The sequence below is a fragment of the Toxotes jaculatrix genome, chromosome 24, assembly GCF_017976425.1.
Source record: "Toxotes jaculatrix isolate fToxJac2 chromosome 24, fToxJac2.pri, whole genome shotgun sequence".
Classification (NCBI taxonomy): Eukaryota; Metazoa; Chordata; class Actinopteri; family Toxotidae; genus Toxotes; species Toxotes jaculatrix.
Window position 1 is genome coordinate 7,318,904 of NC_054417.1, and position 19,317 is coordinate 7,338,220.

General features: G+C 43.7%; 1 protein-coding gene across 3 annotated transcripts in view; it reads right to left on the reverse strand.

Moving 5' to 3' along the window:
• LOC121178113 (nck-associated protein 5-like) overlaps positions 1-19,317 on the reverse strand; it is a 100,925-nt gene that overhangs the window by 36,382 nt on the left and 45,226 nt on the right. For all 3 annotated transcript variants that reach the window (XM_041032633.1, XM_041032634.1, XM_041032635.1), the window contains 2 exons: positions 13,298-13,431; positions 551-641 (listed from right to left, as the gene is read on the reverse strand). In XM_041032633.1, coding sequence (XP_040888567.1) covers positions 551-641; positions 13,298-13,431 — 225 coding nt within the window. The remainder of the gene's footprint in view (positions 1-550; positions 642-13,297; positions 13,432-19,317) is intronic.

Here is a 19,317-nt window from a genome sequence, read left to right on the forward strand (position 1 = left end):
TAACACTGCACTGATGATAGACAGACTGAGGCAACAACATTTCAGTGCTGCAACACCGCGTAAACATTGGGAGCTCAAAATTGTGAAGTGTGACCTCAAAAGTGACCCCGTGCTTCAGAAATATACAGTATTACTTAGTCTTTCTACCTCTCTGCTCAGTCCCAGCAGCTGTTTCTGTTGTGTAGCAGCTATTTCCAAGAAACTGATTAGTGGTATATCAGAAAATAAATACAGAATGCTTCCTTTAGGTAATTAACCTGGGATGGGTAATGCTTACTTCAGGGCCCCATGTTTTCCAGCTCATTTCCTAAAAACTCTCCTCATGATTATCTAAAAATTAGCTGACATTTAGCTGTAAGTTGCTAAAATATTTCCAAGAAAGGCATATGCAATTTGGTGGTAATTATAAGGAAAATGGAGAAATTGTTAGTTGCTATAGTAACTCTAAGAATTACGTATCTCTCTCTCTTTAGATATTTACTGTAATTTTAGTGTCATTATCATTACCACAAAACACATGATGGACACTAAGAGACTCAGGGCATAATACCTTATAGGCCTTCATGATGTCCACTGTGTCCACAGCAGTCTGCTCCAGGACGCCCTGATTCTGCAGCAGCGACCGCACTGTCTCTTCCATCCTGCACACAGAAGACAAGGAGAAAGGGGAGCATGAGACATTTTGGTGTTAAACACTAATCGCTGTGGTGTTTCTGAGACCAGTTCTCTTCAGATATGTAACTCATAAAAGTAGATAAGTGAAAATCAGTGGCAGTTTAGTCAGCCACCTGTGTTTATGAGACACTTAAAGACACTGTAGAGGTTTAGGTGGTCAGTGCTCCTTCAGGGAACACTGCTCCAAGGTGGAGTAAACCTGATGCCAAGATCCAAACATTCCCTTTTTTAAATCTTGTCTGCAAAACAGCTGCTATGAACCTGCCTGAGGACGTCATAGTTGAAACGTCTGAAATGATGTGGTGCCAGAGCCATCAGCAGCTTCAAAGTGATGAGTAGACTCAAAGGTAAACATCTAAAATGAGATCTGTTTTCAAGCAGTTCTATGATTTTATAAGATGTTTGTTGTTTGAAATGGATCATTGCATCCTTCAAATGTGATTTTTTACACTTTCCATAAGCATGCATACACAAACACACATGCCCACACACACAAATGGGCTCATAGTGGAAATGAAAAGAGAATGGGACTGAATCAGAGCCAGAGATGCAAGATGGATGAGTGGTGTGTTTTTTTGGACCGAATCCCAACTTCTGCTCAGTTCAATATGTGGGGAACATTTTGTCCAAATGACTAGATCGAGTCCAAAATGTGCAAACATAGTACTCACTAACTTATTGTGTGTGATTTTGTAGGCGTGTGTCTGTGCACAGACGCATTTGTGTGACTGCTGATGGCTTGAATTAAGTGCAATCACAGCAGCAAACACCAAGCGGGTGACCTTGACCTTCAGGACCTGGTCTGCTCTAAACAATCTGCGCTTCTATTTTGTGCTGCTAACACTGCAAGCTGCATGCAAAACAGGTGCCAGAGAGTGCATGTGAAAATGCCTCTGCCTATTTCCATCTGAATAAGAGCCACAGGCCATCTTTATCCCTCAAGCTACAGGGTGAACTTTGACCCTACATGTATTCACTTTTGGATTCTGTAAAAAAAAAAGAAAAAAAAGACTAGCACAGCTCCGGATGAGCTACATGAGATGATCTTGGACCCAGCTGGGATCATGTAAACGGAAATGATACGATACAACTGACATTCAGGAGCAGCGGTGGATGAGGAGTGACAGCCAGCCATTGTTAAAAACCAGCATCTTGACAAAAGAAGGGCTTTGACATTGTGGTGGGAATCATCTGAATTTCATGACGCTGTCTTTTTCTTCTTCTTCTTCTTCTAGTGTTTGGATTCACAGTGAAGTTAAAACAAGACAAGGGGAAGTCTCACATGGACAATCACGGCTGAAAATGTTCATTTTGGGTGTAAGAGTGGGATTCACCCAGTATGTTGAATATCATTCGCATTCACAGGGACTCATCACCTCTTTGTCTCTCCGGTCTCAAACTCATGACTCATGTGCTCATGTGCAGTGTGACAGAAGGCCTTGTGCTCCTTGTCAAGCAAATTCAAAAGTGCATGGATCATATAAGAGAGAGAGAGAGAGCACATTTACAGACATGTCACAACAGTTTTTGTGGTTATTTTAGGAACTGTCATGGTTCACGAAAAGAGGAGGAGATTGGAACAACTTTACAGTATAATACAGTATTAGTAATAGTACCGATGTGCAAGTGATGGAATTTCAGCTGATAGAAAACACTGTGTAGTATATTCATACCAAGCTGTGGTATGCATATGTTTTATACATGCTTTGTTATATAATCATTTCCTGGTAGTTTTCCAGTGATCGGCCCTGGCAGTGAGTGAGAATGAGCACAGGCAGGCAGGACGGTGCTAGCCACACCATCTGTCCCCGCCTGAGCCACAAAGCCGACTGTAATCAGGCCACTCGCTGCTGACTGAACAGTGGAAGAGGCAGGCGGGCAGGGCTGGTGGCAGATTGCTCCGGTTGCTGCTTTAAATGCTGGCCTTAATCAGCACATCCTATAGAGCAAAGAGGACATGACATAGACAGCTTGGGAGTCCAGAGAGGCTGACACCAGGTCAAGGACTAGCCCACAGGCATGATCAGCATGGCAAGCAGGGGTAGTTCTTGGACTGAGGGGATTTGGGAAGGTGACCACCTACAGTTACAGCCACAGTTTGTGCCTCTCCTCATGACAATGGAGACACATAGCTGGGAATATTGAAGGGATTTTCACAATCTTTAAAAACAAATCCGGATGGATCAAAAACATTCTGTCCACCGCACAATGATAAAGATTTTAAAGCTCTTAAGTTGCAGGACATTTGGTAGCTGGAAGTTCAGTATCTCTTTGCTCAGTTTCTACAACACACAAAAAAGAGATGCATTTTGCTTTGTAGCCCTCTCCCTCAGAGGAACAGTTAAGAAAAGTAACAGATTGCTCTCCTGTTTGCAGTTTTGTTAATTTTGTCAAGTAAAATTCAGCAACAGAACTAATATGAGATAGATGCAGGACAAATACATAAAGGTGGGAGTTTTAAAATTAAGCCTGAAATGAGAAATAGCGGAAATATCATTAGGCAAACCAACAGATGGAGTCAAAATTATTCAAATGCCGCATGCAAGAAAACATGTGCCAAGTAAGCCAGGGAAGCAATGAATACGAAATTAAATGAATGATATCAGAGTTTGTTTTTGTAGCTGGTGTGGCCATACCTGCAGAACTTCGAGACAAACTTCCAGCATGCACACTGGCAAGACCTCAGTGACCTTCACATTACTAAGTGGCAGGATGGTTAAAAAACACTTTGATGCCTCAGCCTGCCTGTTTCCTTGTGTTGTGACTGGAGGAGGAGGGAGGCGAGGGAGGAGGGAAGGGTCTGGATGTAGTGCTCCTGTTTTGAGGGGCCTGTGGCATTCCTGCACACCTGAAAGAGACCCTTTGTGTTTCTAAACAGACGCAGGGAGCTCTGGAGCTGCCTCGCTTTCCATTCCGCTTCCATTTCAAAGTGTCCTGTCACTGGAGGCGCAGATGTGTGGCATCTCGCCGGACAGACTTTTGAGTTTGTGACGGCAAGGACAGAGCATGAAAAGTCTTTGAAGTTCAGTGGTGGTGCTGAGGGGCCACTATACTTAATGTGGACAGAGAGACTGGGTCCATTTGGAAGGAAGATTTATTCTATCTGGACAAAACATAAGAAGAAAACTCACTGTATCTTCCACTCTGTAATCTCTTTGATTTCTTTATCGCCATCAGTAAATCTTAAAGCTCTTCTAAAAAAAAAACATCTCAAGTACAGGTTCAACATCAACAGCAAACTGCTTCACCCACTTCACATATAATGTTTTTAGCTCTGCAGTGAAGTTCTTCTGTCTTGAACACAAGATTCTGCCCCAACAGCTAATTGTCATCTTATTTTCCTCAGGAACTCAAGCAGTAAAGTAAATCCTGCTAAGAACAGAAGAAGACAAGTGTCCAGCAAAACGTCCCATAAATTAAAGAGTGTAATTTGTCATTACCGTAAACTCAGCCACCTAAAACCTATTTACATGTGAGAGAGAGCGTGCTAAATTCGTATGATGGATGGAATATAACTCAGATGACAGAGCATTACTTTACATAAAAAATACAGTCTTGCTCGGTGTGATAGTGTGATTAATCTCAAAGTGCTCACCAACGACCTACTGAAAAAATCATTTAGGTAAGGAGCGAGGGAATGAAGGACAAATGTGTGTGTGTGTGTGAGAGACTAGGTGAGACTGTGTGTGAGTGTGCGCTTTGAAGGGGCGTATGTGGAGATGAAAGCAAATTCTGACTTTCCTGACCCACGCGTCGCACAGGCTGAATTTCAAACGCAGCGCTCGTCAGCAGTCCAGGAAATACAATTAAGGGTCCAATCAATTTTCAGCCTGAGGTCTGACGATCTTCAGGCCATCACACACCTCGCCTTCTTGCAAAACACACACACACACTCAGAATACACACATGATTGCGGGCTGTCTAGAGCTTTGATGTGACAACGAACCACAAAGGTGAACAAAGTGGTGCATCATCAGGACACACCGGGGCAATTAGATGTGAAAAGCTGTGTGTCGTCTCACGCTGTTAACATATGAAAAACTTCCTCTCTCTTCGTCTTCTTCTTCACCATTTAGCTGTCAAAAGTCACAATGACATCAAGACTTCAAACGAAGGAGCGTTTTATTCAAAACTATTTCTATTCATTGAAACTGGAGCCTTCAAACTCAAGCCTTCAATGACAAATTCCTTCACAGACCTGAAAATGATCAAAGGACTCCAACCCTCTCTCAAAGGCTGACAGTGTTAGCTCAAAACTTACCCCGTCTTGATTTTTTCGCCATTTTTAAGACCGCCATGTTTTCTGAAAAAAGCCAGAAAAACTGTGCAGACATCCCTGAGCTCCATGTGTAGAGATATCCGAACATGCATCCAGTCCTGTGCTCTCACAGCTCTATAAAGTGACCCAGACACTACCGCTGAAATGTGGGTCTCCAGACTAAAATAGGCCATGCAGTCATCATATAAGCCTGAGTGCTTTTCGCTCAATCGACAGACAGCATGGTCAGTCCCGTGGCCGGGTTAGCGAGTCAGCCTGACAGCAGATCTCCTGTTCTCATTTTCTACTTGCCTTGTCTCCAGTGTGTCATTATCCGACACTGGCCCTGTGCAAAGACAGTGATCTGGCAGGCAAAGACTTTCCCATATGTCCCATGTTAAGCCCTCTCCAAAGGAGATGGGCCCCTGCTGGGAGGCAAGCAGGCCGGTAGTCTCAGATCAGATGGGAATCAGGGATGGGTTTGTAGGGATGAAGCACGACGCAGGACAGGGATCCCCCTGTTTTGTCAGCCAGTGTGTGTTTACATGCGTGTGCATGCAGTTGTGTCTTTGCTGGCGATTAAGAGGCTTTGGCGTCACTAAAATCAACACTTTCCATGCAAGAAAAGAAAACGCGGGGGCTGCATGCCAGGACCCTCGCTGCATGATCAGAGATCTCTGCATGCCATCTCAGATTTATAGCTTGTTGTTCTCAACGATCTTCTCTCCAAATCTGCCACTTTTCATTAACACAGTCTTTAGATGCTCGTTTGTGTATTTTAGTCACTGCTCTCCTGCCAATGACCACCCGCATCTTTGCATGTTTCACAGCTCGGACTAAGCAGGAGTTGCTGATCCTCCCCCCTGCCATGGTTGAATATTTGGGCTGCCAGCATTCCTTGGCAGCCGCATATAAGCAACACAGTGTCTGTATTCTGAATTAAAAATAAAATGTGGCCTTTTGTACATGCTATTTGGCTTTCATGTTTTTCCTTTATGTGAGAAACTTGGAAACAAAACTGAAGATAAGGATAACATCATAACACCCATGATAACTTGTTTAAGCTTCAGCCACAGGAAAATGCTGGAGCGTGACAGAGTTTTAACAAGAGGAATGAAAAAGGTCACAGTCAAAGAACTGGATGAACAGAAACAAACCTCTTAACAAGGAAGAAGCTCGAAAATGGTGGAAAGTACCTGGGATCAGTGGCGACACATCAGCTTTTCTGTCTGCTTTTCTGTTCACACTCTCACTTTATCAGTGCTGTCAGAGGCTCAGGTTGACCGAGACCCTTTAATCAGATTTGACCGGTGAACAATTGGAAAATCCCATTGCTGCTGAAATGATAGGGAGAACAATCACCTGGTTGTGTGGCTGAATCGAGGCCACTCGGGGCCCTCGCGTGACTGCTGCATCGATGGCTACAATCGCCTTATCTGACCTCACCGAGTCCCAGCAAAACTGTCCGTTTTGGCTCAAAATTATTCCATTCTTCTTCTCAGACTCCTTTCCAGCAAATCACTTATGTACGCCCACCGGATGATTGCCTAGCTTAAACCAACGCTAAGCCACTCTTATCCTCTTAGAGCTTTTTTGCAGAAAACATGCAAGGAGACCCTTTCTTCGACGTGACCTAAATGAGGGAGAGAAACAAACTCCCTGGAACTAAACTAGATGCTTTTGGTGAAAGGTTTGGTCCAGTTTAGAGCCTTGAGGAGAGTTCAGAGCTGTAAAAGTCATGCACATCAGTCATGCAGGTTACAGCGGGGTAGCATTACAAAGGTCTTCACCCTCACGACCGCTGACTCCCGCCAGCGACCTTTAACCTTATCAACAAGGCACACATGCCAGAGAAAAAGGGATCAAGAGGCCAAAGCGTTTAGTATACTCTCACAGTCATATTTCATTCCAATATTTGTTGACCGACTGCTGTGAAAAAGACCCCTTGAACATCAGAGGGCTTTATTAAAATACACTTACAACTAAATGGTTTATTTAAACGCTGGTCGATCGACCTATTTGATCTTAAATATTGAATTTAACTGACACAATAGAAATTATTTGAAACTGAAAATTTATCTCCATTAAACACTGATCCTTTCCAGAATCACCACAAAACGATTTTACCAGAAGCATAGTGCCGACCGGGTGCAATTGAGGACTAGTCTGTGAAGAGCGTAAATTAAAATGGACATATGGAGGGAACCAGATTTAGGTTCTTCCCCTCTCATCCCTCCAGCCGTCCCATTACATTTGGAAGGATTTAGAGTGTAAATTCATGATGGCTGTCCCACATGTTCACCTCTGGCCAAAGGAAGCAGTTAGCAATGAGGAAGCCATTGAATCCTCAAGTGCATGTCACTGGACCCGTCTCCACAGGCATGTGTGCTCCACATGTGAGACAGAGACAGAGATACAGACTGAGGAAGACATCCCAGTGGGAAACCTTAGTCATGAGGACAGCATGGAGCCCATTACTTACACCGGGAGTTGCAACTGCTGTTTGGGAACTGGGAACATTGAGTAGGAGGTGGGTCAAGATGGAGAGCAACAGTTGATGATACTGATAAAACCTAATGTCAAGTTGTATGTGGATCTGAAACTACTAGTCAATTGCACATTTAGTCAGTTGACAGAAAATGCATTAGGAACTATTCACAACTGATTAAGTCATTTTTAAAGCAAGAATTGAATGCCTTGCTCTCTTCAGTGTAACAAAGGCTAAAGGAATTTAGTTTGTGGGCAAAGCTTTGAAAAATGGCAGCAATATCTGTTTCCAGAAAAGGCGCTGCACTTACTTTTGATTATCTGCAGAGCAAAGCGTGACTGGTTTTCCTAGGAACTATTTCTTTGACAGAAAGTAGTAATCGGGACACTGTCTCAGGGAAAAAGAAATGTTGCTGGTAAATGTTTTAAGTGTAATTGTTCAATTGTGCAAGCATGAAAAAAAAAGTTTTCCATGCTTCTCTACTGTACTGGGGTGGGAACAGAATTCTCATAGATATAGTAGGTGGATGAATTAACCCTTTGAAGAAGTGTGTGGCAGGCATTTAACATTTATCAGTGAAAGAATTACTTTTCTGTGTGTATGCGTTCACCAGAGCAGCTGCCCGAACACCATATCTACACTGCAGCCACGAGGTCAGTTTGAATTACATGCTGTTTGGCTTCGGGCTACAATCTGTGAGCACCAGCTTCACAAGACGGAGAGAACAGGCGAGCTATCCTGATGTGAGGACGGATGCCCTACTTCCGCAAAAGCTTGTAATCTGACCTCTTTCAGCACGCCTATAAACATCATAACCACCATGTTTAATCCAAGGCGGAAGCCGTGCGTGTGTGTACACAAGTGTTTGTGATTGTCTGACATAGTTACAAGCAAGTAATAGGTCGCAGTTTGACACACAAACCCAGCATGGTGCTTAGTGAGTAAGTATGTGGGAGAAAAAAAAAATGGGTGATTGATACCAAAGCTCTCTTATGGGCTGGCAATTTAGTGCAAGTGATAGAGCAGAATAACCCAAATTAAGTTCAATCAGACATAATTCCCTGCTCTAATTTGAAAGTTGAAGAGATGGGCTGAAATGGACCAATAAATCCACTAAATATGAGGTGCTCCCAAAATAGTCCAGACACCTATTATCTATTTAACAGCCCCTCATCCCCATTGGGCAGGGGTAAGGAAGTAACTTCAAAAGACTGACCCCCCCTTCATCCGGTTAATGACCCCAGATGTGTCGTCTTGAACAGGGGCCTGATTCATATGGCTAAATCCTGCAGCCGCCAAGGCGTGCAGGGGGGCCATTTCAAATGCGCCAAATTAAAACACTTGGGCCAGGTGTGGCTGGATGCTTGGATGATTAGAAGAGAGGGCATTGATCTGCGAACAGCGTGCAATCACTCAGCTCCCTCTCTGAGTGTATTAGCCTTTGCCGGTCCAGCTGCAGTGCAGTGGTAATGAGACTAGCACATGAATGCATACAGTATACATACACACACACACACACACACGCGTGGTTCTGAAACTTTACTCTGCGGACCGTGGAGGGATCTCAACCTGAGCGTGACCGTCCAAACAACACGTCCAGACTTGAAAAGTGCTGCCATTCCTGCCTGTTTACATCATCTGCCTGAGACACACACTGTATATGCACGTGCGCACACATGTTCTCACACACTGAGTAATGTGCAGAAAGAATACGCTGCTGAGCCATAAATCTGCAGGCACCAGTCATCGTCGGCTGTTGTTGTTAGTCTAGCCGTAAGTCTCCCATATCCTGCCATGAAGAGGGCCCTTCAAGACGGCAATGATTCAAAGTCAAATGGATTGGGTTGGCTGTAAACGCCCCGGTTTTGCCGATGAGCACACATGTGTCCGGGGTGACAATGATTCTGTTCCAGTGGCCATGCAAAAAGAGGTCAAGAGAAATTTATTTCCAAGCTTCCTCTCGCAAACTGGTTTACCTCAAATGCCTTATAAAGAATAAAAGTGAAAAACAGCAAGATAGATAAGTCTGAGAATAAGTGCACAGCACAAAGATGTTGGACCTTGACCTGTTTATGTTTTTAGGTGTGTGTGTGAGCAGACTTCAGAGCAGCAAACAACAAAGGGCTTCTCCTTTTCCCTTTCGAGAAGTGTCTAATCTCCACAACAGGTAGAGGAATGACTACAATAAAGTCTTTAAGAGGATAAGCATGGTAAGCAAAACAAAACGCAGCGGAGTGAAACCAAACAAACTGTCACAAAAGGCTGAGAAAGTTCAGTCCAGTCTGGAGTTCTGCTCCACACACACAGAATGAAATTGCGGTTCTGCTCATTACCTGGAAACTGCCTCCCTCATCTTCAAGCCAGACGTTAACGTAGGGCCCCCAGTGGCCCCCATGTTCCTGCCTGCTCACCGGTCATCCTGTCTGAGTGTGGTAACACAGGAAGAGGAGGGCGTTTTGGACAAGGCCTCAGAATGTCCTCGCGGGATTGGTGTCCAAATGCACTTGATGGATTATATTTCTGTCTCTACAATTCATTTAGCCTACTGTCTACAATCATTTGCTGAAGGACAAGAAGACAAGATTTTAAGTGCGGCTCGTGGTGTCCCCATCTTTTTTCCCTTCCAGTCTCCCCTCTCCTGTCCTCTCCTGTCCTGGCTCTTAAATGTCTTGCCCATATGGAGTAGTGGAACGTCCAGGGTGGGCCACGGAGGCTGCCGGGCTGTGGGCTGCAGTCTCCCACTAATCCGTAGGAGTTTAATGACGGCAGGCCTTGCTAGTGGTGGTGAAGCCTTGGGGGGTTGACCCAAGTGAGGAGGGGCTGGGCATGTGACCCACAGCAAGCTAAGAGCCCAACTGGCTGGGGGAGGGTGTGTGCATGTGTGTGTGTGTGTGGAGGAGTGGATGTAGGCATGTGTGTGTGTACACCTATGTCTGGAGCTAAGTGGTCAGTCACTTGAGGAATGCAGACTTTCTGATCTCAGCCGTGAAAACACATGCAGGCAAATTGAGCTTTTTGGTTTTTTTTTTTTTTTTTGTGGGTGAAAGCAGAAAAGAAAAGCTAGTTGTTCCAGTTTTGGTGACTCCTGCCTCACATTCAACCCTTGCCAAAAAGTGTGAGAGTTACAGGGCGTACACACACACACACACACACACGCACAAACAAAGGCTGTAAGAAGCTGAGATTCCCCAGAGTGCGTCTGGCTCCAGGAGCGACTGTCTGATCTTTTCTGCTTGGTGTGGATACGCCTGTTTGTTCATGTGTGTGTTTCTGTGTGTGATACTGTAAAGTGCAACTCTAACAAGCATCTCATTACCTTTGTCTCATATCATCACAGAACACCTCTGTCTCCTGGTGCAACAAATCATAAAAGCAGCAAGCTCAAGAAGAAAGGCATTTAGTTAAATCTGACTAGACCCTATTTTTGGCAGAGTTTGAAAAATCCATTTAAAACACTCATTTGCATAGTGTTTGATAACTGTGCTATAACATTTGTCTGGCTTTTATCATTCAAATTGATACACCCGTTACTAGCCTGATTTCACTTCCATTTTCATGATTCAAAGCACAACCTCAATTAATTAGCAATACGCAAATCAATTGTTGCCTGGGGTCAAACAGATCCCAGTCTATTTAAAAGATTGGGCGTCCACTCAACATGATTTGCGGGCGTTATCTTGAAAGACACATTGATGAACTGAGGTTTCTATTCCCCTAACGCGCAACAAATAACGAGCCTAAATCAATCAGGAGCTATGGATGAAGGTCTCGCAGGAGAAAAGATGCAGAGACACGAATAATTGTCGTCTGTTGGTTGACAGCAAGCGTGCGCGCACGTGAAGCGGTGCATGCGCTTGTCTTTGCTTGTACTTGTGTGTGGGAGGCGTATCCATAAGCCAATAACTGAAAACAGCAGAGCAAGCAGCAGACGCAAGTGGGGCAAAGGTTCATGGGAAGACACTTGTCAGTAGCCTGGTGACCGAGTTACCTTTTTTTTTTTTTCTTTTACTGGCTTGTAAGTCGCTAATTAAAGTGACCACACTGATGTCCCATCTGCCACCAGGGCACAGCGCCACCGATTATTGGCTGCCATGTAAGGATGTTAATCCACTGAAGAGCCAGGTACGAGTAAACACACTCCACACACACACGTTGGCAGCTTGCACAGAGGCTTGTCTGGTCGCTCGCTCATTCACATTCAGATAAGCACTCAGCAATGCTTAAACAAAGATTAAGACTTTGACAGTGAGACTGAAATCCCGTTAGCTTGTTTGCGTGGAGGTGGGGGGAGATATCTGAGTAACTTGTGGAGGGAAAACAGCTGAACCCTGTTTTCCCACAGGAGCCACGAAACCACTGACGGAATGGCGCGCGGGAAATTACAGCAATCCAGTATGATGACAATGAGCACTGCAGAGCACCAGCAGCCGTCTGGCACCCAATGAGAACCATCCATCTGAGCGACCTCTGCCATGGCGACAAATTCATCTGTCTCTGTGGGGACCTGTGCAGGACCCAATCATGGATAAGCTTTATATATTTCCCTCCTAATGGAATTGCAGTACTTTCTCTTGCTCCGGCTGCGAGACATCGACTTTCGTATTGCTCCTTCCCTATCTATGAATTCACCCCTACATCTACCCCCTTTAAGAGTCTTACTCCAGGAGGGAATGTACTGTATCTCTCCAAACAGCATCACTTTTTCCTGGCAACGTGTGCGGAGAACATAATAAGTCCACACACAGGTCAAACAAGGAGATACTTGTGTCTAACCACCAATCCTACACCCCAAACACAAGGCACGGACAGGTGCAGCCAGCTATGTTGGAAATATAAAATCGGTTCAGACAGGTTTATGCTGGATTTGTGATGATTTATATACCTCTGACTGAACAGAAAGTCATGCTATACCAATTGGAAACTGCCTATAAACTATCATTTCATAGGTCATTTCCTGTATGGGCTGCTACTGACATTCCAAGCAAGGGAAAATTCCCTGAAAATGTGATTATCCCCTTTAAAACTGTTACTAAAAGACCCTTGAGCAAGGCGCTTAACCCGTTTGGGTTGAAGCTAAGCTGTGTCCTGCAGCTCTGAAGTGTAAACCGTGCAAATGCGATGCAGGGTGTTGCTTTTATGGAAACGGATGCGAGGAAGCTGAACATGAGTGAGAAACTCCATTGAGCTTAATTCAGAGGCAACAATGGAACATTTTAAATATGTGATAAATCTTTGGAATGGCTCTTAAATATTTTATTCTTCCCCTGGCGGCTACTCTGCCCTCATCTGCACTATAACACTGGGACCATTAAAATGTACAGGATTTTCTCCACCAACTTAATGAGAAGATAAGCAGTCAATGTGAAATCCTCTGGACTCTCTTTCTTTCCTTTTTTTTTTGCATAAGTAAAGCACTGAATGCCTATCGCCTAATTATGGCATCAACTCGGCTCCAACTCTTGATTTGCCGTCCCACTCTGTCACACCTCAGCAGCTGTGAGGTGGAGGACAGGCTCATGAAATAGAAGTATGAGCGAAGTTATGACAAGAGCATTGTTTGAGCACTCCATGCCTCTATAACTTCTCTTTTCCAAAGCCGAAGTAAAGTATCAACCCATCTTTTGCCAATGACAAGGTCAAGTGACAAAGAGAAATATCTCTGAAGTGTTCAGACGAAATGATAAGACCAAAGGAATGATGAAACAGAAAGAGCAGGGACAAAATATCGATTTTGAAGTTTCTAAAGGCGTAGTGGCAATTGCAGGAAACTGCTGCCAAAAATCAGTTACTTTTACTAAATTTTTTTCATTTTAGAGTACAAGTAATCAGTATGAGGGTGTAAAACTGGATTTAAGGGTCGCTGTAGTCCCTTTTACCTGGAGAATTGTTGCTGCAGTGAAACCATCTGCGCCCGTCCCAGCTCTGACTCCTCTGTCACTTCCCGGAGACGCTTCTCGCTCTCCAGTCGCAGGCGTCGCTCTTCCTCTAGCTCGTGGATCAGCTTTTCTCGCTGTGGACGCAAAAATAAGAGCGGTTATCTCTCGGTGGCCTAAAGGCTCAAAAGATCAACGCTCATCATCCCTAAGTCATATGCCATATTTATGGTCCTTGAGTGCAAGTCCCTCAAAACCCTGACAGCTAGAGGGATGTCATTTTGCCACTGATCCTGACCTCTGACCTTGAGAAAGGTTAAGTGAAAACAGAACATTTAAACTGTGCCCAAACATCTTTCTTTTATCTAATATCTAATTTATGTCATTGTGGTTAAAAAAAAAAAAAAAAGCCCTGCCATTTTTTTCATGCTTTAGGGGTGAAAGAAATAAGGGCATGATGGCATTTAAGCTTCCAGATGGGCATTACTTTCAGTAGTTTGTTGTTACTTTGAAATGTTCTTAATGAACCTCTCTTCCTTCTGTCCCTGTGACAGAAAGTTCATACTAAATGTCACACAGCATCACAGAGCCTGGTCTCCCGTGCATCAATCTTTCCCTCCACTCTCCCTTTATATTTCATTTTAGCGCCGTGGTTCCACATAAAGTCTGCATACTTAGCAGAAAATAGTCACAAATGGTACCATAACTATGAATAGCTTGTTTACCACAGCAGCAGCCGTCCCTGTTCTCTTCCCCCCACACACAAACTCTGCCAAAAAAACAAAGGAGTTGTTCTTTATGACTAAATGTGACCTCACTTGACTCAGCGATTGATGGGTTTTGAATTCAGAAGCCATAAAACACAAGAAACTTTATTGTCACTGTACTGCAAGTACTGCAAGGCCATGTTCAACAGTCTGACAGCTGATTCATCGTTGTTATAGACCCCATGACTGCCCATGGATGTCATATCGTCTGCAGACGTGATGGTGGTGTTTGTCGCGTGGACAGGGAGACAGTCATGAGTGAGGAGGGCACACAGGGGAGGTCTCAGCACCCTAACCTGACAGTCTGGGGCCGGCGGGTCAGAAAATCCAGGGTCGAGTTGCAGGCCCAGGGTGTGGATTTTGGACACTTCAGTCTATGAAATCCAAGAAGTGCATGCTGACATAATGTCTGGTATTTTCAGGGTGCTAGGCTGATCGCACCCTGGATTTGGCTATCATCTTTTTTTTTAATGTTTCAGTGCCTCGTTTAAGATTAGTTCATGCTAAACAAGAGGCTGTAGTGTCATTAGCTCTGTAAGCAGCATCCCTAAGCCTGAGCAGATTCAAATCCCAAAGCCTGTCAGAAAGACAGAGGTGGTAGAACTGAAAAGGTTCAATTTAGTTTGCAGCTAAGGTGCAATAACTTACAACACCGTCATGGTAAAGCTAAGCCTTTCATTTCTTTCCACATTCTTCTACACTTCATTTCAGTGCTGTTCTATAGCAAAGTGTAATAGATTTTTTTTTTCTCTGAAGCCTGGTTTGGTGTGTGTTTAACCCTTCTTCCTCACGAGGATCTTTCAAAGTCTCCACAGATCACATGACCATTTTTATCTGTCCCTTTTCACCAGAGACAATTCAAAAATGAACTTTTTTTTTTTCAGCCTTTAATTGGATTCTTCTCTTTCTGATGGCCTCAGCCATCTGCTCCCAAAAGAGAGAACCATCCTCGCCTCAAACCCAACTTCAAAGACTGACTGTGCTATCACACTCCTTGCTTAAAGGGGGGGGTTGGCATCATGAGTGAGTTTTTGCAGTGAAAAAGTTATGAAGGGACTTTCAGCAACCGCTACCAGCAAGACTGAGGATTTTAGCTGACTGAGCAAACAAGCAAGAATCATTCTCTCAGTCTCACAGTCTCAGAAAGCCTGGCATCACCGCCGCTGACAATTTATGACGAAGCAATTGGCTCTGTTTTCATAGCTGCGGGTTTAACTGATCAACCATCTGTCCCTATCTTACCAGGAATATCAGCTAAAAATACAAGATTGTAAAATAACTGCAAAATGGTTCGAGGCCAAAGAGGCTTGACTGTAATTAGAAAATAAAAATTGCAAACAGTTGCTTCTCCTGCAAACCAAGGTGCAACTTTTGCTGAATAAGAGATCTGAATGTGAAGAGCACTTCATCTTATTTGTTTGGCTTAACAAGGAGTAGATGTTAAGTTATTATGACGGTAATTGTGTCTGCAAAGAGACGAGTCATTCTCTGGCAGTGAGTTCAGTAGGGGATTATCCTGTCAGTCTTTGGTAAAAGATTATATATCATCATCTGCCTTGAAAGGTGAGATCACAGAACGTGTCTGTACAGACCTTCGAGGGCGCCTGCAATGCCTGTTCAGTGGACCGTACAGAATTAATATCTGTTTTCTCACTCCAGATCTCATCTTTAAGCCTTCCTCTTCACGCTAAGCGCCGATCTATGACCACAGACATGCTGACGTGCCTTTTCAAGCATTATAGGGACATCTAGTGGTGTAACAGTATTAAAAATACTGATGGGAGAATGTGTTCAGGCAAAAATCTTTTCTTTAATTTTGTATACAGTGAAAACATCCTCAGTATGTTTGTCTTTTTACTGAATGTATCATCTGCATCTGAACCCATGATTTAAGGCACCAACATAAAACCAAATAAGAAAGAATAATGTCCAAACAACTGGAAGGCGTGCCTGTAAATGACCTAACATTTTAGAAAATTGCTATTTTTACTGTGACCATACTGTCTTGAATGCAACCAATAAACAACCATATTTCACATTACTGTTACTTGGCAGGAATTCTGTCGCAAAAGCAGATTTTAACTGGGTGAATCGGTCGGAGGGGAGAGAATATTAAACCCAAGTCACCATTAAAACCAGTTCTGGTCCTCTCTGTGGCCATAAATTCATGGTTACTATGTGGAGCAACTCTTTACACAACAGGGAGGCTCCCCCTGTCAGAAGTAATGGCCACTGTAAATCCAGTCGTACAGAAGCATAAAGTAGTACATCCCCCTGCCAAGAGCTGGACCTATATATCTGGACAGAAACCAGCGACTTTCTGGCTCTTCTTCACTTTCTTTCTTTGTGGAAATTGGGTCAAGAGATGCAAAAATGCATCATGCAAAAGGCTTTCTTCATCCCTACTGCAAGTGCTGCAAGCACATTATTTACTTACATGGCAAAGTACAAAGAAAACATTTTTTTTCCCTTGAGGAATAAGGACAGAAACATGTTTTTAATAATACAATCATGGCATAAAAGCTCTAAAAAGCTGCTAATTACAAGTCCAACCTCCAGCATCTAGTAGTTTAGCTGAATTTCACCTCAATGCAAACAAGCACAAAGGCCTTTTCTTTGCAGCACCACATGTATTAATGTGTATAGTATTGTTCAGCAAGTTGGCATGGATTCTCACAAAAGCACAGTAGCTTTAGTCCTGATTTTTGTTGCCCACATGGCCCAACTAACACCCCAGGCATAAATCACCGACCACTATGTGTCTGCTGACAGAGTCTTGCCAACAGCCTCAATAACAACACAGGATTTATAGTCTACGTTGTAGTAAAAAGGCCTCTATTGCTTTTGTTCAATATATAATTTCAGCAATTTAACAGGGCCCGAGGCCATTGAATCAAACATAACCATATCTTTATGTGGCCAGAAATCTCTTGCAATACATTACAGTCTTTCTCGCTTGAAATGTTTATTGTCTACAGCAACTTCATGGCTTTTTTTTTTTTTTTCCTGTGGTAAGGAGTATGCTAATTGAAAGCATATTCTTTAATAAGCCTTAGCTACAAAGGCAACACGCCTTTAGAAATGCCCTGGGAAGACGTCTCAAAGTCAACGCTGAGATGGGATGTGATGAAAACACGCTTGGCAACTTTCTGTGAGAACATTTACTTTAGTTAATCCAACGACTGAAGAGATAATCCTCTCACTTGACTGCCTGTCATGGTCCAGGCTGAAAGAGGTGCATTACTGTCTTCCCCCTGTGGAGGGCAACATTTTCCTGGAAGAAAACTAGTTGGAGTAGCAGCTCCAACAAAGCCAGCTCTAACAAACAATAACAGTGGTTGGAAAAAGCAATATCAAATGGAATAGGCCAAGTAATCTATAAAATGGCCCAGGCAGGATTTTATATCAGTCTACTGAGCCATATATCCCACAAGCCCAGATGGGTGTTTCAGGATTAAATTTGACCTCTGTCACAGACAAGGCTGGTTTCATTTCCTGGTTGATAAAAACCATGTCCATCTAGATATGACAGAATTTATCACCATCAACATGTAAAGCTCGTGAATGGACTGCGACATGCTATTGATTTCATTGCCCTAAATGCACAGAAATAAATGAAAAATCTGGAACAAGAGAAACAACAAACACCTAATTTATGTGTGTCATGTTGTGTGTTTGTAGCACACACTAGGTCGTACTGCCACCCAGAGACCTTCCGCCCTGTTTCTTCTATAGAGACTCATATGTCGAAATCTGTATTAGATGTCCAGAATGAAGCTTGCCTCTGTAATTGGACAGTATTAGATGGTAATGGTATTCATCCGAGCTGAATCACTAGAAAACTCAAACCCCCCTGATACCCTCCAAGATCCACAGAGGACTCTAAATTAATTAGGGACCACTGCTTCTCCTTGTTGTGCTTGCAGTGCTGTATCCCATAAAAGAAATGCTGCAGCACAATGTTATCAGGTTAAGTGCATGTGAGCGCATGGCCATGACTCTGTCTCCGATTCTATAGGATGTCCATCTGCGACTGTATATGTCTGTGCATTAATGCAGGATTTGGGGTACAGTTCAGGGGGCTCAATAATCTCTTCATTACGCAGGAACCCCTTGGTCGGAGCTCTTTGCCTAATCAAAGGGCCGGGAGCGGATCTCTGGCTCGCTGCTAAAGCAAACATCAGGGACACAATACACCGCGCAGGTTCCTCATTCATAAATAAAACATGCCACTAGGCTGTGTGTGTGTGTTTGTGTATGTGTGTGTGTGTGTATGTGTGTGTGTGTGTGTGTTCTCGTCAGCAAAACTGAAGCCAAATGAAAGTGTAACATGAGGATAATTTGGCTGGTTTGCTGGCACATATAAGTGCCAGATCTGAGGCGCTGCACTAAAGACAGATCATTATATATATCATGAAGACAAGAGTGTACAAAACAAAACTTAAATATTTTTTTTAAAGTGCATTTAAATTAAATCCCATTCAAAGTATTTATTTTACAAGGATACAATATTAATTATGGCCCTGACAAAGACCTCAGAACAGAACTGAAAAGCAGGGGAAGTGTTATTGTTTCTTCATGAGGAGAAATTCACGGGAGCATATGTTTTCTGAGATGACTTGTTATAGAAATAAGGTTGAGTCTAAACAGCGTTTTATTCACTAAAATCTGTGTCCTATGTCCCCCAGGGCTCCATCAATTCAATTATCATGGAGAGCCACTACATTAGAGTGTACCACTTCTGTGTTAGACAGCCGCAGGCACTATAGCAAATAATACATACACCCCAGGAATATGCTAAATCATATGAGCGGCCCATTTATCATTGCCAAGGGAGCTCCCCCACCCCACCCACGCACTCCGAGTCATTCAGTCAGTCACACACACACACACACTCACACAAATACACTCCGGAGAGTGGGTGAAAGGGACGGTGTGGAGATGCGATTTGAGCCTGGCTGTCAGCGCTCGTCACCCAGTGAATGTGATGAACGCTGGGGGGACCCCATCTCGGCCCTCGCCCCTGTCCGTGGCTGATAAGGCCAATCTGCAGAGACAGCACCTGAGTCCCCCCTGGTCCCCAAACCTCCACGCTGTCACACAGCTTCCAAACAGCTGTCAGAAACACTCTATGAAGGTCCCTCAGCGATGGAGCTCCATGAGGACCGAGCCTTTCTCCCTGTCTTTTAAAGCTGGGAACTCCTCAAAACCCTTCTTTATCTACAGAAAGCACACTACAAAAGATGTGCATCTTAA